At 39.1% G+C, this 22,129-nt stretch overlaps 1 protein-coding gene across 50 annotated transcripts in view; it reads left to right on the top strand.

The window, feature by feature from the left end:
* Positions 1–19,977, top strand: part of SEC31A (SEC31 homolog A, COPII coat complex component) — a 71,488-nt gene extending 51,511 nt beyond the window's left edge. For all 50 annotated transcript variants that reach the window (XM_031010450.3, XM_055384984.2, XM_055384983.2 and 47 more), the window contains 5 exons: positions 9,529–9,587; positions 10,966–11,229; positions 13,928–14,047; positions 17,491–17,562; positions 19,385–19,977. In XM_031010450.3, coding sequence (XP_030866310.3) covers positions 9,529–9,587; positions 10,966–11,229; positions 13,928–14,047; positions 17,491–17,562; positions 19,385–19,564 — 695 coding nt within the window. In that variant the 3' untranslated portion in view covers positions 19,565–19,977. The remainder of the gene's footprint in view (positions 1–9,528; positions 9,588–10,965; positions 11,230–13,927; positions 14,048–17,490; positions 17,563–19,384) is intronic.
* Positions 19,978–22,129: the final 2,152 nt, after the last annotated feature.

Below are 22,129 nucleotides of genomic sequence, written 5' to 3'. Positions count from 1 at the left end.
TACTTCACAAAGAAGAGTCTTGAAGGGGAATAATACTGTATATTCTCATGAAACAGTGTTCTGAAATTTAAAAAAATTTTCATGAACATTCCTTAGGCAAATTGTAGCACCTGGTTTTAACTATTCAAGTAAAGGAAAGCATGATATCCTTCCTTACTTTTCTTTGGATAATTCTATCTTGTATCATTAGAAAATGACTTCAAGGATTCAAGTCTTTCTAAATTTTCATTTTTAATTTTGTGATACTCATTTTAAACCTGTGACATGCTAGGCTTATAGGGAAAGGAAAGATGTATGGTTGACAAAGATGCTCTATTCTGTATTTCAAATTAATGTTCTAGCCACAAGTCTCTATGCTTTTGGCACTAACATTTTCCCTGAGTCCACTGAAAAGTATCTTAGCCAATGCATAGATTCTACCATTGTGCTCCTATAAGAGTACCTAAGAAGGTTTCCAGTGAGAAGTGGGATTGGGTAAGGATGCTGTGCAACTCCACCCATGCATGTGAGACCAGCAGTTCCCTCTTCCTTCCCCCAAAGATTCTCTGGAAGATAAATCTCTACGCTAAGGTGGATAGGACTCCATAGTATTCAGTGACATGCTATATTTATTTTTTAAATGAATGTTTCTTGGGGCGGGCACAGCAGAGTGCGTGAGCCCTGGAGTTCGAGACCAGCCTAGGCAACATGGCAAGAGCCCATCTCTATAAAAAATACAAAAAATTAGCCAGGTGTGGAAGCACGTGCCTATATTCCCAGCTACTTGGGAGGCTGAGATGGGAGAATTGCTTGAACCCGGGAGACAGAGGTTGTGAGCTGTGATCGCACCTAGGCGGCAGTGAGACCCTGTCTCAAAACAACAAAAAAAAAACTTCCTTGCTTTTTATTAATTTTTCACTGTAGGAAGTTTTTAAAAGACTCAAAGTCATATAAAAAATAAAATAAAAATTACCTATAATTCTACTGCCCAAATATAACTACTATTAATTTAGGTTTATTTATTCCCTTCATACACACATACACATACATACATACATACATAAAAACTTGCATTAAAGTTTTTATTGTGGTGAAATATATATTATATATATATGATAAAATTTATTTTAACCATGTTTGAAGGTACAGCTCTGTGGCATTAAGTACATTTATATTGTTTTGCAACCAGCAGAACTTTTAAAAAATTTTTGGGGTACATAGTGGGTGTATATGTTTTTGAGGTACATGAGATATTTTGATACAGGTATACAATGCATAATGATCACATCAGGGTAAATGGTATTGAAGTATCCATCACCTCAAGCGTTTGTCATTCTTTGTGTTGTAAACAGTCCATATACTAAAAGTAACTAAAGGAGTACTTTTAGTTACTTTTAAATGTACAATAATTATTGTTGACTGTAGTCACCCTGTTGTGATGTCAACTAGATCTTATTCAGTTCTATCTAACTATATTTTTGTACCCATTAGCCATCCCGGCAGAATTTTTTCATCATCTCATACTGAAACACTGTACCCATTAAATAATAGCTTCTGTTCCCCACAGCTTCTGGTAACTACTGTTCTACTTTCTGTCTCTATGTATTTGACTATTCTAGGTACCTTATATAAGTAGAATCATGCAACATTTGTCCTTTTGTGTTTGGCTTTTTTGACTGGCATAATGTCTTCCAGGTTCATCTATGTTGTAGCATGTATCAGAATTTTTTTTAAGGCTGAGTAATACTCCACTGTATGTATATACCACATTTGTTATTTGTTATTCATCTGCCGATAGACACTTTGTCTATTGTGAATAATGCTGCTGTGAACAGGGATGTGCAAATATCTCTTTGAGTCCTTGCTGTTAATTCTTTTTTTTTTTTTTTTTTTGAGATGGAGTCTCACTCTGTTGCCCAGGCTGGAGTGCAGTGGCGCGATCTCGGCTCACTGCAACCTCCGCCTCCTGGGTTCAAGCAATTCTCCTGCCTCAGCCTCCCAAGTAGCTGGGACTACAGGCATGTGCCACCACGCTCAGCTAATTTTTGTATTTTTAGTAGAGATGGGGTTTCACCGTATTGGCCAGGCTGGTCTCGAACTCCTGACCTCGTGATCCACCCACCTTGGCTTCCCAAAGTGCTGGGATTACAGGCATGAGCCACCGCGCCCGGCCAATTTTTTAGTGTATATACCTAGAGGTGGAATTGCTGGATCAAACAGTAATTCCACATTTAGTTTTTTGAGGAACCACCACACTGTTTTTCACAGCAGCTGCACCATTTTACGTTCCCGCCAGGAATGCACGAGTGTTTCAATTTCTCCATATCCATGCCAATACTTGTGTTTTCTGTTTTTCAATAGCCATCCTAATGGGTTTGAAGTAGTAATTCATTGTGTGCATGCATTTTTAAAGAATTAGGATCATAACACAAACACACACATACACATAATTTTACATCTTACTTTTTCCTTTTTTTTTGTTCCACTCCGTCACTCAGGCTGGAGTGCAGTGGCTCAATCTCGACTCACTGCAATAACCTCTGTCTCCTAGGTTCAAGCAATTCTCATGCCTCAGCATCCCAAGTAGCTGGAACTACAGGTGTGTGCCACCACGTCCAGCTAATTTTTGCGTTTTAGTAGAGACGGGGTTTCACCATGTTGGTCAGGCTAGTCTCGAACTCCAGACCTCAGGTGATCCATCCACCTCAGCCTCCCAAATACTGGGATTACAGGCGTAAGCCACCACGCCTGACCTTTTTTCTTAATATCACACCATGAACCATTTTTCCATGCCCTTAAAGTCATGTCATGTTTTAAAAAGAGTAAAAGATTCATCCCCATTTTATAGTTTTTTGAAAGAGTTAAAAAAGGATAGGGGAGGATTATTTCCTCTTCAGTTTTCTGAGACATTTCTGTTCAAGGTTAAAATGTACTGTGTTGATATTTTTTTAAGCGTTGACCAAGAGTATCATTTTTCACATCCGTAATGAATCTCCATGGTACTGTCTTCTGTAGATATTCATGTTCTTCATGTAGCTTGTTTTATGTCCTGTCGCTATTAAAGGATGTCTCTATAAAGTAGAGATCAGTTGAACTGTTTGTAAAAAGTCATGTTTAGGCCAGGGGTTGTGGCTCATACATGTAATCCCAGCACTTTGGGAGGTCAAAGTGGGTGCATCGCTTGAAGTTAGGAGTTCGAGACCAGCCTGGCAAACATGATGAAACCCCCATCTCTACTAAATATACAAAACTTAGCCAGGCATGGTGGCGAGCACCTGTAATCCCAGCTACTCAGGAGGCTAAGGCAGGAGAATTGCTTGAACCCAGGAGGCAGAGGTTGCAGTGAGCCGAGATTGTGCCATTGCACTCCAGCCTGGGTGACAGAGCGAGACTCCCTCTCAAAAATAAATAAATAAATAAAATCCTTGAGTAGGAGAAGTTTTTTTTTAAAAAGTCACTAAATCTAAATCTATAAAAGCAAAAAGGATTGAAAGGGGTTAGAATTATAATTGAGACAAAACTGTACATTAAATTAATAAAAGGACTGTTGGGGTTTTTGCTAAAACACATGGCTTAATATATTGCATGGTTTGAGGTTAGGAGGAGTTAGGCATATGTTTTGGGAGAGGGGTACTTAATTATGAAATATTGCCTTCTATTCAGCAGACCTTCCCCATCCTCCTTTAACTTATTCAGGCTAGCCAACTGACCTTCCTCCTGAGAGGCTTGTTGGTTCTGATTCTATTCAGTTTTACCCCTAATTTAGAATTTGATTTTATTATGATTTGGTGTCATTTTACCAAGGGGACATAAGAAAATAGTTCCATAGACTTTTTTGTGCTGCTAATAGTTGGTGAAGTCTGGATACCCTCCCAGACTTTAACACCCACAGCTTAAAAGCAGTCCTCATCTTCTGCACTTTCTTCTCATGAGGAAGGGGAAGAGGGCATGTTGTTTTGACCTGACTAAAGGGTCAAGCCCACTGTATTTCCAATACTTTCAGGTTTGTATTATATTACCTCTCTCAGCCAGAAGCTGAAGCCTGGTGCTAGAGAGTGCATTAGTAGTTGGGAATCAGGTCAGTCCTCTATTGGAATGCACACACAGTGACTCACCAGGCATTTATAAACTATAGTGTTATGAAGTCATATCTCACATGGAGAGCTAGGTTGTAAAGTCATCATGTAAGATAAAAATAGAAAATCACTTACAGTCAGTTATCCTTGATCCTTTTTACAGGTAAACCCCAGATGAAAAAGTTGGCTTTCATTTATATCTTGTATGAAAAACATCTGTCAGTAAACATTAGAATTGCACTCTACACAATGAGATTTCAAACTGTGGGATTACCTCTCCCGCCTCACAGTTTCCCTGGGACATGTGCTTCTTGAGTAGAGTTCAAACTAAATTGAACTCACTGTATTTTTTCTATTCTTTTACTGCCTATTTAATTGCAGAATGAAATAACAATTTTAATTTCTCCTTTCCTCCCTCCCTCATCAATTAATGATAGCTGAATCCACATGAGTTATATGTCTGACATACTGACATTGCATACCCTTGATCTGAGGCTACGCCTGTCCTGACCCTAAGTATTTGACAATTGGGATTGCTATGTTGTCAGCCTGTTTTTCTCTTGTCCACTGCTATAAACTTTGGTTTCCTATAAGAAGTAGTGATTTCTGGGAGACTTGTGCTCAGTCTGCAAATCTGTATATTCTTTTTTTTTTTTAATAATTTAACTTTTGGGTTACATGCAGTTTTGTTACATGGGTATACATGTGCCATGGTGGTTTGCTGCACCCATCAACCCGTCACCTACATTAGGTATTTATCCTAATGTTATCCCTCCCCTAGCCCACCACAGGCCCCAGTGTGTGATGTTCCCCTCCCTGTGTCCATGTGTTCTCATTCTTCAATTCCCATTTATGAATGAGAACATGTGGTGTTTGGTTTTCTGATCTTGTGATAGTTTGCTGAGAATGACGGTTTCCAGCTTCATCCATGTCCCTGCAAAGTACATGAACTCATCCTTTTTTATGGCTGCATAGTATTCCATGGTGTATCCACATTTTCTTTTTCTTTTTTTTTTTTTTTTTTTGAGGCGAAGTCTCGCTCTGTGGCCCAGGCGGGAGTGCAGTGGCGCAATCTCGGCTCACTGCAAGCTCCGCCTCCCGGGTTCACGCCATTCTCCTGCCTCAGCCTCCCGAGTAGCTGGGACTACAGGCGCCCGCCATCACGCCCGGCTAATTTTTTTGTATTTTTAGTAGAGACGGGGTTTCACCGTGTTAGCCAGGATGGTCTCGATCTCCTGACCTCGTGATCCGCCCGCCTCGGCCTCCCAAAGTGCTGGGATTACAAGCGTGAGCCACCGCGCCCGGCCCAATGTGCCACATTTTCTTAATCCAGTCTATCATTGATGGACATTTGGGTTGGTTCCAAGTCTTTGCTATTGTGAATAGTGCCAAAGTAAACACACGTGTGCATGTGTCTTTATCGTAGAATGATTTATAATCTTTTGGATATATACCCAGTAATGGGATTGGTGGGTCAAATGGTATTCCTAGTTCTAGATCCTTGAGGAATCGCCACACTGTCTTCCACAATGGTTGAACTAATTTACACTCCCACCAACAGTGTAAAAGCGTTCCTATTTTTCCACACCCTCTCCAGCATCTGTTGTTTCCTGACTTTTTAATGATCGCCATTGTAACTGGCGTGAGATAGTATCTCACTGTGGTTTTGATTTGCATTTCTCCAGTGACCAGTGATGATGAGCATTTTTTCATATGTCTGCTGGCTGCGTAAATGTCTTCTTTTGAGAAGTGTCTGTTCATATCCTTTGCCCATTTTTTGATGGGGTTGTTTGCTTTTTTCTTGTAAATATGTTTAACTTCTTTGTAGATTCTGGATATTAGTCCTTTGTCAGATGGATAGATTGCAAAAATTTTCTCCCATTCTGTAGATTGCCTTTTCACTCTGATGATAGTTTCCTTTGTTGTGCAGAAGCTCTTTAATTAGATCCCATTTGTCGATTTTGGCTTTTGTTGCCGTTGCTTTTGCTGTTTTAGACATGAAGTCTTTGCCCATGTCTATGTCCTGAGTGGTATTGCCCAGGTTTTCTTCTAGGATTTTTATGGTCCTAGGTCTTACATTTAAGTCTTTGATCCACCTTGAGTTGATTTTTATATAGGATGTAAGGAAGGGGTCCAGTTTCAGTTTTCTGCATATGGCTAGCCAGTTTTCCCCAACACCATTTATTAAATAGGGAATCTTTTCCCCATTGCTTGTGTGTGTCAGGTTTGTCAAATATCAGATGCTGGTAGATGTGTGGTGGTATTTCTGAGGCCTCCGTTCTGTTCCATTGGTCTATATATCTGTTTTGGTACCAGTACCTTGCTGTTTTGGTTACTGTAGCCTTGTAGTAATGTTTGAAATCAAGTAGCATGATGCCTCCAGCTTTGTTCTTCTTGCCCAGGATTGTCTTGGCTATGTGGGCTCTTTTTTGGTTCCATATGAAGTTTGAAGTAGTTTTTTCCAATTCTATAAGAAAGTCAGTGGTAGCTTGATGGGGATAGCATTGAATCTATAAATTACTTTGGGCAGTAAGGCCATTTTCACGATACTGATTCTTCCTATCCATGAGCATGGAATGTTTTTCCATTTGTGTCCTCTCTTAATTTCTTGAGCAGTGGTTTGTAGTTTCTCCTTGAAGAGGTTCTTCACATCCCTTGTAAGTTGTATTCCTAGGTATTTTATTCTCTTAGTAGCAATTGTGAATGGGAGTTCACTCATAAATCTGTATATTCTTACAGAAAAGACCATATGAGGTGGTTACATTATTTGCTGGGCCTATTCTCATTTATATGCACAGCATGACCCCAGAAATTACAGTTTCTGCAGGGTACAGACCACTGGGGCCTCCTAAATCCAGCAGTGAAAAATGATACCACTGTGCTAGGATAGGCACGTTTATCCTTATCAAATGCAGGTTGAAGTCTGTAGGACATGTAGAAATCACCCCATTTCTCCAGTTCCCTGCTACTTCAAGAGGGTGTTGGACCAGCAGCATTCGTATCATCTGGGAGATGGCTGCAAAGACAGTATCTAAGGTTCTATCACTATACCTAATGAGTAAGAATCTGCGGTTTAACAAGATCCATAGCTGATTTGGATTCACAGCTTTGAACAATACCAAAATAGACACATTAGGTGAATATGCTAGGAAGTGCTATCCCCTCAGTGATATTTCTGAGCTTCATTATAGTAATGAATAGTATAAATAGTAGAAAAACAATCCATGCAAACAATTAGGGAAACATTGTTATTTTAAATATGAAGGGATAAAATTTTCTCTTAAAAAAGATAGAACAGTAAGAAAAAAGTGATGTTTAAGAGTTAATTGGATCTAACAACTTAAATAAATTCCCTCTGTCAAAAAACTAGTTACTTTCTTAATTAGAAGACATTTCACATGACTTGGTTAAAAAGTGAGTTTTGTTCTCTTATTAAATTAATTTACACTTTCTGGGGATTAATGAAGGGAGAAGAAACAATTATAAAATGAGTAAAGTGTAGAATGTCTTCAGTAAACACTGTTAAGTAATTTTTACATTTTGTCTACAGAAAACCAGTCTGTCCAAGACCAGGCACCTATGTTGGAAGGTGAATTGGTTGTAAAATATATCTTTGGAAATCTTTGAATAATTGAATACAATTAATGAATGGACATTAACAATAATGCATGTGAACTTCAAAGATGATGATATCCCAAATCTGATCAGGATCATTTTTTTAATTTGGCTTCCTAATTGAATCAAATTTTACAGCTGATTGAATTTACGTGATTACACAAGTAGCTTGGTTATAAAGGCTGTCTGTTTTATATAGACATAAAGAAAACAACTATGCCAAGACTGTCTTGAGCTACGGGTAAGACTAGAAAGTGATTGCAGAGATTTGAATGATTAATCTATGTAGAACCAGAAGTTTAAGAATTTATTAATCAGAAAGCAGCATATGAGTTAATATTTTGTGGTTAACTCTTGACTGTTTTGAGCCATATCTGATTTTCTGTCTCCTAGTAAACTTTTAAGAATGAATTATGTTTTTATTTTTTTATTTTTATTTTTTACTTTTTTGAGACAGAGTCTCGCTCTGTCGCCCAGGCTGAAGTACAGTGACACAATCTTGGTTCACTGTAACCTCCACCTCCCAGGTTCAAGCAATTCTCCTGCCTCAGCTCCTGGGTAGCTGAGACTACAGGTATGCACCACCACACGCAGCTAATTTTTGTATTTTTAGTAGAGATGGGGTTTCCCCATGTTGGCCAGGCTGGTCTCGAACTCCTGACCTCAAGTGATCCACCCGCCTCAGCCCAAACTGCTGGAATTACAGGCATGAGCCACTGCGCCTCGCCTGAATTCTGTTTTAAAATCAAGACAAGTAAGCGCTGGTGGTTAGTTGAAGATCTGTATTTTTTAAAGTTTCTGTGACTTTGGTTTGACAGTTTTCTTGTGACTTAATATGTATATCAGTTAAACAAGTACAAGTTAAAATATTGAAAGAACGTTTATTGGAAAGGGAATAATTTTTTTGTCTTTACATATATACATACACAAAAGTTTCTTTAGCAAGTATCTGCTTCCTTATAGAGAATATCAAAACTCACACTTAGTGAAATGTGAAAGAATTAATTGTGATTTAGAAATTATTCTTATTTCCAGCGTGTTGTATTCCTTTCTTCTTTAAAGATACTGGCATTAAAATACTTAATAAGTTCTGCTACTGTTGTTCATTTTTCACTTTGAAATAACAGGGCTTTTTGATTTGTTAGTGTGCATGTGTTTTTTTTTTAGAGGAAATTTACTACAGTTGGTAATATTTTAATTTTATATTTGCTATCAGCCTGCAAATTTTTTTTTACGGCATTAAACATCTTAGCACAGATATTTGAATACCCTTTTTTACTTTGCTTATAATTCCCGAGGCAAAGATGATAAAAATTACTAGTGTTACATAGTTGGAGTCTGCTTTTTTCTTAAGAATATTTCTACCATGTTTAGAATAGATGATTTGCTCATGTTGAATTGCCCTCTTGGCAAATAGGAGATTGCTAATTTTATTCTCTTTTTTTTTTATATGTGGAATATATCAGAAGCCTGGTGTTTTTTTTTTTTTTTTGGTTTGTTTTTGTTTTTTTAGCAGACTTTGTATTTTCATTATTAGGAGAGAATAGTAAACTGATCTTTGAAAGTCATACACCAGTATAAATAAAAACTTCACCACCCTAAATTTAGCACACTATTTTACTTTAAATGGAAACAGTGTCAAGATATCTTACCTACCAAGTGAAGGCCTTGTTCCTATTAAGAGATGTGAGTGTGAGAATCCAGGGCTACATAGTGATCCCCACACTCAGCTGGTAAAACCTTTGTGACAGTTATTTCAGGGTTAAGGCAGAATTTTGAAGTATTAGGTGATCGATTCAGTTTTATTTTTTTTCCTTTCAGGATTCTAAAGGAAAACATTCTCTATTATCTGTTATAGGTCCTCAGAATGGTTGGAATGACCCTCCAGCTTTGAACAGAGTACCCAAAAAGAAGAAGGTACTAGAAAAAGATGTCCATCCAATGGCCTACAGATGTTATGTTAACCACGTAGCCACTTGGAACACACTATACTTCACTGATCCTTTTAAAGGCGAAGCTTACTGAGTGATGTATTTAAAGTGTATTTCAACATGCACCTTCTAATCCATGGAAGGAAGGAAAGGAAGTAGAAAACAGTATCATCAAAACCTTGTTCTGATGATGGTGATATAAATTAAAGCCCCTTTAGAAGGCAAGATATAAATTCCCAACAGGCCTCTTTCAAAAAGTAGGAAATTTCAGGCTTCAGGGTTGCTTTCTTTTTTTTTTTTTTTTTTTTTTTTTTTTTTTTTTTTGAGTTACTTTGGTCTTTGGGTTCTACTAGTAATCATGAATTTGGCAATTAAATTTTGGACTTTTTCTATCACGTATAGTATGAATGAAATAGCCTTGTGGCTGAGCACTGTACAGATCTCAGTAACTGTTAAGAGCTGTTAGAGCACAAATTAACATGCTGCTTTTTGCCCAAGCCATTTTTACTTTTAAAAAAATTCCTAGTGACCTCTTTCTCCAACTATACTAATGAGAGGCCATAATATAAAATTAGGAGGCATTAAATGAGGAAAGAAACCCAATATTTAGGTTAGTAATAATCAGAAACTGAATTTAGTACTTTTAGTGTGATAGAATTGCCAAATAATGTCTACTTAGGTATTACATTCTGATCATATTAAACACATGTGCACATACACGCACATGCATACTTGGCACCTCTGATTCCAGTATTTCTACATACAGTTCTCCAGACCTGATACCCTCTTTCAAAAATGCTATGGTGCTTGTAATCCCAGCACTTTGGGAGACTGAGGCGGGTGGATCACAAGGTCAGGAGTTCTAGACCAGCCTGGCCAGTATGGTCAAACCCCATCTCTACTAAAAATACAAAAATTAGCTGGGTGTGGTGGCACGCACCTGTAATCCCAGCTACTTGGGAGGCTGAGGCACGAGAATTGCTTGAACCTGGGAGGCGGAGGTTGCAGTGAGCTGAGATTGCGCTATTGCACTTCAGCCTGGGCGACAGAACAGGACTCTATCTCAAAAAAAAAAAAAAAAAAAGCCATGGTTTTAGCTCCGCTTTATTGGGGATAAGTATGGGAGGGTAAAGGGAGACAAAGAAGTCCAGGTTTGAGCTCCCTATCCCTCTTAGCCAAATCAGCTCTGTTTTTATGTTTGTTTACTTTATTCTGCATAAAATTTCATTTGAAAAAAGTATTCTACTACTATTAAAAAATCTGTTTAGCCATGGTATAACCTAACTCCCTTATTTTAAGCTGAAGAAATGTTGCTGTCGTTTTTATTCTTACTCCTGGTGTCTTTTATTTCCATCTTTTAACAGATGCCTGAAAACTTCATGCCTCCTGTTCCCATCACATCACCAATCATGAACCCTTTGGGTGACCCCCAGTCACAAATGCTGCAGCAACAGCCTTCAGCTCCAGTACCACTGTCAAGCCAGTCTTCATTCCCACAGCCACATCTTCCAGGTGGCCAGCCCTTCCATGGCATACAGCAACCTCTTGGTCAAACAGGCATGCCACCATCTTTTTCAAAGCCCAATATTGAAGGTGCCCCAGGGGCTCCTATTGGAAATACCTTCCAGGTAACAGTAAATTTGTAGAAGTGGAATGGGAAGATGGCTGTGTTTCAGTATATTTTCTTTAATGTGCTAACTTTTATGATTGCATGATTATTATTAAACATCTAGACAACCTAAACAAAAAATAGTAACTTTTTTTTAAGATTGATCATGTATGTATAATATTTTTCAATTACATGGCCACATACAAACTTCTCTAGAAGAAGGTTATACATTTGAGAGTGTTTGTTTACTATAACTTGGCTTAGTCAGTAGCTATAATTTAAAATCAGATAAATCATCTCTGCATGAGGTTGCTAAGCAAAAGCTGTTTCCAAAGATTTTTCTGCTTAAAATAGAAAAGAAAAATATAGTGAGTTATATATTTTTATGTGTATGTATAAAAGCTAATAATACAGCCTTATCTTCAGATAGAGATAAACATTTTTTACTTGCTTTTCACACACAAACAGCCAGTTGGCAAAGTCCTGCATATTGAAAAATCTAACACATGTCTACATAACACACTTAGACATACAGAGTTAAGTATTTTGATCTATTCATGAGAAATAAAGAGCTTAGATCAAAGTTCAATATAAGAAGATGAAACAAGCTCCTGCCCAAGTAAAAAAACTAGTTCTACTGTCTGTTTCTGTCTTTGATTCATTGAAGTCAAATTTGTAAAGATTGTATCTCTTGTCACAAGATTATACTTTACTGTTAAGAGATAATATGCCTGAAGCCGGGCGCAGTGGCTCACACCTCTTATCCCAACGCTTTGGGAAGCCGAGGCGGGCGGATCACCTGAGGTCAGGAGTTCGAGACCAGCCTGGCCAGCATGGTGAAACCCTGTCTCTACTAAAAATACAAAAATTAGCTGGGCGTGGTGGCGTGCGCCTGTAGTCCCACCTACTCGGGAGGCTGAGGCAGGAGAATTGCTTGAACTCAGCAGGCAGAGGTTGCAGTGAGCTGAGATCGCGCCACTGCACTCCAGCCTGGACGACAGAGCGAGACTCCATCTCAACAACAACAACAAAAAGAGATAATATGCCTAAGGAATTTTTAAACATTAAGAGTTGCATTATAAAAACATTTTGACAAAGATGAGAAGAAATGGTTCTTTCTGAAAAAATAAAAATTAATTATAGAGTTGTATTTAAAAATAAAAATAAAAAAAGATTACAAGCCTGTGTTATTTTGGGAAGCTACTCAGCCACTTATCTTTGTTTAGACTTGGGTTCTCATGCTGTACTCACCTAGACCTGAACCTTAGTTACCATCAAAAGAGAAAGATACATAGTGTTCAGCCAGGCTGTATACCCAGCTGCCTGCCTACTTGGATGTCTTGGAGGCACTTCAACCTCAGCATGTCCAAAACCTAATTCATACTCTTCCTCCCAAACTTAGTCATCTTTCTTGTTTCCTGTTATCAGTGAGTGGCACCATAATCTTTTCTGTGGAATCCAGGCAAAAACCTGGGGATCATCTTTATGCACTTTTCCCTTTAACCTCTCTTTTAAATCTCCCCAAGTCTCGTCGATATTGCTCCAAAATATTTTTTGAATCCTTTCTTCTCCACATTTCTACTGTAGTCCAAGCTACCTTCATCTCTAATCTTCATCAGTGCAGGAACCTCCTAATTGGTCTGCTGATATCTACTTTGATCCATCTCTAATTTGGCCTTTTTTCCTCTTTGCCTAAAACATTACAGCTTCCCATTGTTCTCAGGATAAGGACCAAAATAGTCAACATTGTCTGGGAGGACTCAGTTCATACTCCTTGTTCTCTCTGCTCCAGCTATACTGGCCTTTTAGCTCCCTTTTACCATGATCCTTCCTTTGTACATGTTATTCCTTTCATCTGGAATGCTCTTTTTTCCTCACTTAACTGTTCAACTCCATTTTGTCCTTCCAGTAAAATTTCCTGAAGAGAGCCTTCCCTTCCCTTCAGTCAAATCTCAGTTATAGCATCTTTTGTTTCCACTAAGTGTTAACGTACTGCAGTTGCTATTTTACATACATTGGTGATGTTTTTAAACTGTGCCTCTTCCATTAGCCTGTAAACTCCCTGAGAACTGAGATCATTTCTGTATTGGCTCACCAGTAGTATGTAGCCAGTTCCTGGTAAATAGTTGCCTAATATTTTTTGAATGAGTGAAAGAATGAACTAATAAAACTTAACTTAAACATTTCTTCTTTGTTCTTTCATCTGTATACTCAGCAGCATCGGGATGTCTTCTCTCTTAATCTTTGGCTTAATCTTGCAGTTTTGATCACAGCCCAGTTAACAACCTCTAAGAGTAAAACAAAGAATAGAAGAATGCCAGCATACACGTAAATGAGCCAGCAGGCAGAGCAAGCAGCCATTCTAACCAGCCGAGTGTGTTTTCCAGTGCCTCGTTTTTATTCTCTGCTGGCACATACTTATTTCCCATCAGTTATAAACAATATTGACCAACATATGTTACCTAAATTAATCAACTACTTTGTATCCAGTCCTGCATATGAAAATCCAAACTGTAGGAAGAGCGCCTACACTTTGTACTAGATATCTGGTTTTTATTTTTACTTATCGTAAGTGATTTCACACATTAAATTTTAATTTGATTTTGAATAGGTCTATGTACAAGGTTGTCGGTTTCTGTTTATCACATAGATTCAAGATTGTGTATATAAGGTAGCTTCTGGTCATTTCTGATCAGTTTTTGGTGTGTTTCTTCCAGCATGTGCAGTCTTTACCAACAAAAAAAATTACCAAGAAACCTATTCCAGATGAGCACCTCATTCTAAAGACCACATTTGAGGATCTTATTCAGCGCTGCCTTTCTTCAGCAACAGACCCTGTATGTATTTTTTTTTTAATCATATTTTGCTTAATTAGAAGAGTCCTTGGCCAGATGTGGTGGCTTATGCATGTAATCCCAGCACTTTGGGAGGCCGAGGTGGGTGGATCATTTGAAGCCAGGAGTTTAAGACCATCCTGGCCAACATAGCAAAACCCCGTCTCTACTACAAATACAAAAAATTAGCTGCGTGTGGTGGAATACACCTGTAGTCCCAGCTACTCGAGAGGCTAAGGCAGGAGAATTGCTTGAACCCAGAAGGCAGAGGTTGCAATGAGCCGAGATCGCGCCATTGCACTCCAGCCTGGGTGACAGAGACCCGTCTCAAAATAAATAAAATAAAATAAAATAAAATAATTCTTTATGGAGTTCTTCTATAATTATTGTTTGAAGTCCTACAAGGTATATTTCTAAAAAGTTTGTACAAAAGTAATAAAGCTAGCACTTACATAGTTTGCATTACATATAGAAATATATTTAATTGCTTTTTATATATAAATGTACTTAGTCTTCACAATAACCTATGGCAGATAGATTTGTCATTTTTATTTTACAGACAAGAAAAGTAAGGCAGAGAGCAGTTAAGTAACACTTAAGGTCAGAGCCAGCATTCAAACCCAGACTGTCTGGCTCCAGAATTCATGCTCTCAACCACCAAGCTATACTGCCTCTCATCAACAAAACTGTATTTGGCACATAAATGGAGCATAATGGTGCTATGCAAGAAACTCAGATTTGGGATTTGTTTCTGAGCTTATATTGAAATTGTTAAAAGTAGATAGATCATCTTCTAAAGCTTTGCAGAGATGTTAAAGATAGTTAAATGTTTTAGATGTCGGAGGCATATTTACATTTAAAGCAACTGATTTTACTTAGTTTACTTAAGATACCCCTGTATTGCAACAACAAACATTCCACAACGCCAGTCTTAAGTGAAATTTCATTTTCTGCTAGCACACATTGAATATTTTTAATCATCGGCTACTTGTCTGCATGAAAAAACAACTTCTGGATCTTATTGTTCATCAGACATTGAGTATTAATATGTGCAGCCTTCTGCTGGTCAGTGGCTTTGTGGAAAGCCATTCTCTGTACTGAAAGTATCAGGAAAGCAGTTAACATAAACCTTAGTGCCTGACATTCTGGGAGTGATGGGAAGACCAAGGTGGAAACAAGAGAGCAGACGAAGCTGATAACCAGATACATGCTAGCCCTTATGCACACTTCTAAATAGACAGGCCATAGTCATTCAAAAATGGAAGCATCTGAATAAGAATGACAAAACACCAATTCTTCAGGCGTGAGTCAATATAGAGAGGTTGGGAAGACACGTAATACATGGCCCAACTCAATACATTTTTTGTTAATTTACCCTTCTCTCGGTCATCATACTGTATTCCTCTTGGATACCGAGGAGCTCTGGGTAGTAGAGAACCATAAAAGACAAAGTGTTCCTATAATTTCTGTAATTAGTTGGGGAAGAAGTTCTAATATCCTGCCTGTCCGGCTGCCCTTGCCCCCTTGGGGTAGGGCTCCTGTTTGTAACTAGATAAGGTTAACTTTGTTTTTTGTTTTTTTTTTGAGACGGAGTTTCACTCTTGTTGCCCAGGCTGGAGTGCAATGGTGCAATCTCGGCTCACTGCAACCTCCGCCTCCCAGGTTCAAGAGATCCTCCTGCCTCAGCCTCCCTAGTAGCTGGAATTACAGGCATGTGCCACCACGCCCGGCTAATTTTGTATTTTTAGAAGAGACGGGGTTTCTCCATGTTGGTCAGGCTGGTCTCGAACTCCCAACATCAGGTGATCCACCCGCCTCGGCCTCTCAAAGTGCTGGGATTACAGGCATGAGCCACCGCACCTGGCCAGGTTAACTTTGAGCAAGGATTGTAAGGTTTCCTTTCCGCAAAAGTTCATTTTAATCAGTAGTTGGAATAGTTTTTATAGCATGGATGTATCTTATTTTCACTTTATGTTTAAACAGCACAAAGTAATTTTGCCACACAACTTGGTATGTAGCATCCTTGATGGCCTGTCTCTTCTCTCTCTTCTCCAAGCACACTGGCATTCCTTCCTTGAACACACCAAGAGCATTTCAGCGTCAGGACTTTATACTTGCTGCTCCTTCTGCCTGGAACTCTTCTTCCACATATCTGCATTGTTTGTTTCCTCCCAATTTCAAGGCCTCTGCTCACATGTCCCATTAGCCATCAGGCCTTTCTTTATTACCCCCAACTCCCAACATGTTTAGCCCCCTTCCTCTATTAACTTTTCTTCATAGCAGTTATCACCATCTGACATGCAATATATTGTTCATTTAGTATCTTTTCTCACCCAGTGGGATATGAGCTACATGACATACAAGACTTTGTCCCTGGTACAGCACATAGTAAGCAGTCAATAAATATTGAACTAACATAAGGCTGTGGTATAATGTAGAACATTAAGTTAATCATGTAATTTTAAAACTGTTAGTTTTAGTTTTAGAATAGTTTCTTTGATTATACTTTACAGTACTATGGTAGAGAGAAAAAAAGCTTTTTAATTTACTAATTTATTTTACTACTTCCCTCAGTAATCTTAAGCTGCCAAAAGATAGTTTTTTATTTCTTGGTGCTTTAAAGGCTTAGAAAAAGGCAGGATTAAACAAATGTAACTAAGTGTTTAAGTAGTATTTTCGAAAGGTTAAAACAAGATTCCACAGTTCACCTATATGTTTGCCTTCTACCACCCATAATCGACAATAACTGTACTTAGACCTTCTTTTTTGTGATACACTGACCCATTGCTGCCTCCTGATGCTTGTGAATATAGTGCAAGCAAACATGCATATATACCTTATCAAGTGAGTTTGCAGTTCATATGAAATCCAATCAGTACTCTTTCGTGCACTGGAAGTAAGTCTCATCCTCTCCTCATCCCAGTCCCCTCCACCCTCCACCCTTGATAGATGATTGATCTCTGTTCTAATAATCTGTTCAAGTTTCTTTTTTTTTTTTTTTTTTTTGAGACGGAGTCTTGCACTGTCGCCTGGGCCTGGAGTGCAGTGGCGTGATCTCGGCTCACTGCAACCTCCACCTCCTGGGTTCAAGCAATTCTCCTGCCTCAGCCTTCCGAGTAGCTGGGATTACAGGCGCCTGCCACTACGCCCAGCAAATTTTTTGTATTTTTAGTAGAGACAGGGTTTCACCATGTTGGCCAGGCTGGTCTCAAACTCCTGACCTCATGATTTGCCTGCCTTGGTCTCCCAAAGTGCTGGGATTACAGGCGTGAGCCACCACGCCCGGCCATAATCTGTTCAAGTTTCTTAGTTGTAGTTGCCTCCATTTCTTTATAAAATGAAGCCATTCAACATTTTAAGTATAAGGTTTAGTGCAATGAGATAGGGCAAGTTCTTAGGTTAAAAGTTAATGTTCAAATATAACATCTATTTTTTCTTTCCTGCAGCAAACCAAGAGGAAGCTAGATGATGCCAGCAAACGTTTGGAGTTTCTGTATGATAAACTTAGGGAACAGACAGTAAGTTTTGGAGGAAAAGGATTTATGATAATCATTTATTCCTAGTTGCTAGTAAAACAGTTGTCTTATCAGCACTCCCATTTAGTATGCATGGGGGCAAAATTGTCATGACATTTAGAGAATGGGCATGGCTGTGTTGAATCATAAATTCCACTCACTGGGGTTAAGGGGATTTGGGTGTGTGTGTGTGTGTGTGTGTGTGTGTGTGTGTGTGTGTGTGTGTGTGTGTGTGTGTGTGTGTGTTGAGAGAGACATTTTAACCCTCTCATAACAAGAGTATAAATACAAACTGGCCTGTGTTGGCCATAAGGTAGCTGACCTTCTGCTGTTCCTTTTATATGGCCCAGTTACAAGAAATCAAAGAGTATGCAGATACTCTGTTTTCCAGGGACTAGATCTATAATCTTTATCATAGTCTAAGACTCTTGATCCTTTTCTTTTAGGATAGCCATTATACAAAAGCAAAGCCAAATGTAGCCACAAGATGAATAGGGTAATGTGCTGTAACTATGAAGATAGCCAGGAGTAAGAAGTCAGTTCACTACGTTTGTTCTCTTGTCCCCACCTCACCATTCTTTTCTAAAATTGTCTTGTTTTATTAATGAAAGCACTAGGAAAGGAGAGGAAAAAAAGAAGTGGGACTTTCTTTTTATTTTTTCCATTTCAGCATTCCTCTAACCCATTCCCCACACTCAGTTCCATCAGATGAAAATAACCATTTCTCTCATGAGAACCTAACTAAAGAAAGTTGATATAACAGTGGAAGTAGTGTGGTCCTTGGACTGATCCAAAATAAAGTCTTCTCGGTGGGCACAGTGGGATTTGCCTGTAATCCCAGCTACTCAGGAGGCTGATGCGGGAGGATCACTGGAGCCCAGGAGTTTGAGACCAGCCTGGGCAACATAGCAAGACCGCATTTCCAAAAAAAAAAAAAAAACAAAACAAAAGATACAATTAGCGTATACATCTAGATGAGTATATATTAAAACTTTTTTAAAAAATGAGATCAAAATAGGCCAGGCATGGTGGCTCACGCCTGTAATCCCAGCACTTTGGGAGGCTGAGGTGGGCAGATCACCTGAGGTCAGGAGTTTGACACCAGCCTGGCCAACATGGCAAAACCCCGTCTCTACTAAAAATACAAAAATTAGCTGGGCATGGTGGCACACGGCTGTAGTCCTAGCTACTCAGGAGGCTGAGGCAGGAGAAACGCTTGAACCCAGGAGGCGGAGGTTGCAGTAAGTCGAGATCGCACCACTGTACTCCAGCCTGGGTGACAGAGTGAGACTCCATCTCAAAAAAAAAAAATCCAAATAAAGTCTTCTGTAAAGTATGGACACCTATGCCAAGTAATGACATAGTAAAAAACTACAGGTTTTTTAGTTTTAAGAGATGACAGGATTATAAAAAGCAGGTAAGAATTAGTAAATTTGGGCCCTTCCTTTGAGATATTATGATTAAGAATCTTTAATCTCCTTTTTGTGCATAGGAGAATTTTTTAAAGGTCTGAGGCTCTCTTAAGTGGAGAGAGAAATTAGCATTTCAGTTTGGAGAGGAAATCGGGCTGCTTTTCTGTAAGAAAATACCTGGCTTATACATGTATAATTCATAAATAACTTATTTATGTAAATCATTTTGTTGCGGTTGTACTTGATAACTGTTGCTTGGTTCAAGAAACTTTCTAGAAATGCTAAATGGTTTATATATTTTTATAATGTTTGTTTCAAATTCCACTTAAATATCTGGGTTTAATGTTCAAGGAGGATCTCATGGGAAGTTATCCCTTAATTTAATTCTTTCTCTTGGTTCACTTTTGTTTCAGCTTTCACCAACAATCACCAGTGGTTTACACAACATTGCAAGGAGCATTGAAACTCGAAACTACTCAGAAGGATTGACCATGCATACCCACATAGTTAGCACCAGCAACTTCAGTGAGACCTCTGCTTTCATGCCAGTTCTCAAAGTTGTTCTCACCCAGGCCAATAAGCTGGGTGTCTAAAAGGACAGCTTCTCTTCCACTCAATATTGCCATTTTTCCAAAGAAACATGTTAAAAAAAAAAATTATAAGACATGGACTAGTCCTCATTAGCATGTTTGCATAGCAACCAGTCAAGAGCATTTACACTATTTCTGCCGATATACTCACCTTAGAACTGCTCAGAACCCTGGTGCTTTATTTTTGTTTTAATCTTTTGTTGCCAGTGATGATTTTCCTATTCTGCAAATAGTTTATTTCCTGGATTACACATAGTATGGTTTCCTGAAGTATTCTGATAAATGTGTTTTTTAAAACCTCAATATACTTTTTAGAAAAGGAGCATCTGGTTATGCATAAAGCAGAGCTAAAACTAAATTTCTTTCATGTCCTCCCTACTTCCTCAGTGTCAATCAGATTAAAGTGTGTAATCCTATTTTATGTGTGTATAGTCTTTTTTGAAACAGCTGCTTAAAATTTAGTTTATTTTTTGTGTCTTAGGATTCCTGAGTAAATAACTACATCTACAAACTGCTACATGGGTTTTAGCAGATATTAATAAAAATGGGATCACTGGCTTTAACTATATAGGAAAAGACCGGACATTTTTGTTCTGTAGAATGCATTGAGCTTTTTTCTATTTGTAAACGTTTCAATACTCTGAGTTTTAAGACTAAATTGTGTCCATTTTATAGCTAGAAATTTTTTCACCTATTTTGTTTAAATTACCTATAGCTGTGCCAGGCATGGTGGCTCATGCTTGTAATCCCAGCACTTTGAGAGGCTGAAGCAGGCAGAGGTCGGGAGTTCGAGACCAGACTGGCCAACATGGAGAAACCCTGTCTCTACTAAAAGTACAGAATTAGCCGGGCATGGTGGCGCATGCCTATAATCCCAGCTACTTGGGTGGCTGAGGCGGGAGAATCGCTTGAACCCGGGAGGCGGAGGTTGCGGTGAGCCGAGATCACGCCATTGCTGTCCAGTCTGGGCAACAAGAGCAAAACTCTTTCTCAAAAACAAACAAAAAATTACCTGTAGCTTTGAGGTTTAAGTTCAGAAAGAAAGCTTTAATTTCAGTCAGCCTCTAAATCAAAGCCACACATTTTGCACCCAGTTTTTCTGTCAAGTGACTTTATTATCATCTGTTTTAAGAACAGTGTGGTAAGGCCGGGCGCGGTGGCTCACGCCTGTAATCCCAGCACTTTCAGAGGCCAAGGCAGGCGGATGACCTGAGGTCAGGAGTTCAAGACCAGCCTGACCAACATGGAGGAACCCCATCTCTACAAAAAATACAAAATTAGCCAGCCAGACGTGGTGGCACATGCCTGTAATCCCAGCTACTCGAGAGGCTGAGGCAGGAGAATCGCTTGAACCTGGGAGGCGGAGGTTGCAGTGAACCGAGATCGCACCATTGCACTCCAGCCTGGGCAACAGCCTCCATCTCAAAATAAATAAATAAATAAAAGAACAGTACGGTAAACAAAAAAAAAATGGTCCCTGTAGAATCTGGAGAAGAGTTAGATAATAATTTTCATAGTTTATGCAATATTCCTTAAGAGGGTTAAAAAGCTAGAAAATAAACACTGTGGAGTAAGTTATGTCAATTTTCTTCAGCCTGAGTGAAATAGTTTGCAAGAACCTCTTGATTCTATTTGCCAAGATTCCCTACTCAACAAATACATGCTGCATTTTTAAAAATTACCCTGGCTGGGTGCAGTGGCTCACACCTGTAATCCCAGCACTTTGGGAGAAGAGGCAGGAGGATCACTTGAGCCCAGGAGTTCAAGACTAGCCTGGGCTACATAGTGAGACCGTGTCTCTACTAAAAATAAAAAAAATTAGCCCGATGTGGTGACACATGCCTGTGGTCCCAGCTACTTGGGAGGCTGAGGCGGGAGGATCCCTTGAGCCCCAGAGGTCAAGGCTGCAGTGAGCTGTAATTGTGCCACTTCACTCCAGCCTGGGTGACAGACACCCTGTCCCAAAAAAGAAAAAAAAAAGAGTACCTTGATAGCATGTACATATGTTGGAGTCTCAGGAATGGACTATCTAGACTTATAAATGGATATATTGTCACCTAGCTCATTGGTTTCCTATGCACTTGATAGTGTGAGTCACACACCTGTAATCCCAGCACTTTGGGAGGCCAAGGCAGGTGGATCTCGAGGTCAGGAGTTCAAGACCAGCCTGGCCAAGATGGTGAAACCGCGTCTCTACTAAAAATACAAAAACATTAGCCGGAGTGGTGGCAGGCGCTTGTAATCCCAGCTACTTGGGAGGCTGAGGCAGAGAATTGCTTGAACCCAGGAGGCGGAGATTGCAGTGAGCCAAGATCATGCCACTGCACTCCAGCCTGGGCAACAGAGCAAGACTCCATCTCAAAAATAAATAAAATAAAAATAAAAAGATAGTGTGAGTCAGTTCCACTACTCATTGAAGTGACAAAGTGACCCTCTGGATTTGACCCGGAACAGTAGTATCAGCCCAAGATCATCTGCAGAGTGGACTGGCTTCAAGTTTTTTTTTTTAATTAATCACCCTTATAGTTAGAATTTGTTTTGCAGTTGCATGTTTATCTTGACATGACA

The sequence above is a fragment of the Gorilla gorilla genome, chromosome 3 (genome assembly GCF_029281585.2).
Source record: "Gorilla gorilla gorilla isolate KB3781 chromosome 3, NHGRI_mGorGor1-v2.1_pri, whole genome shotgun sequence".
Taxonomy (NCBI): domain Eukaryota; kingdom Metazoa; phylum Chordata; class Mammalia; order Primates; family Hominidae; genus Gorilla; species Gorilla gorilla.
The sequence above is the reverse complement of the archived record's forward strand: the minus strand, read 5'-3'. Positions and strand labels throughout refer to the sequence as shown.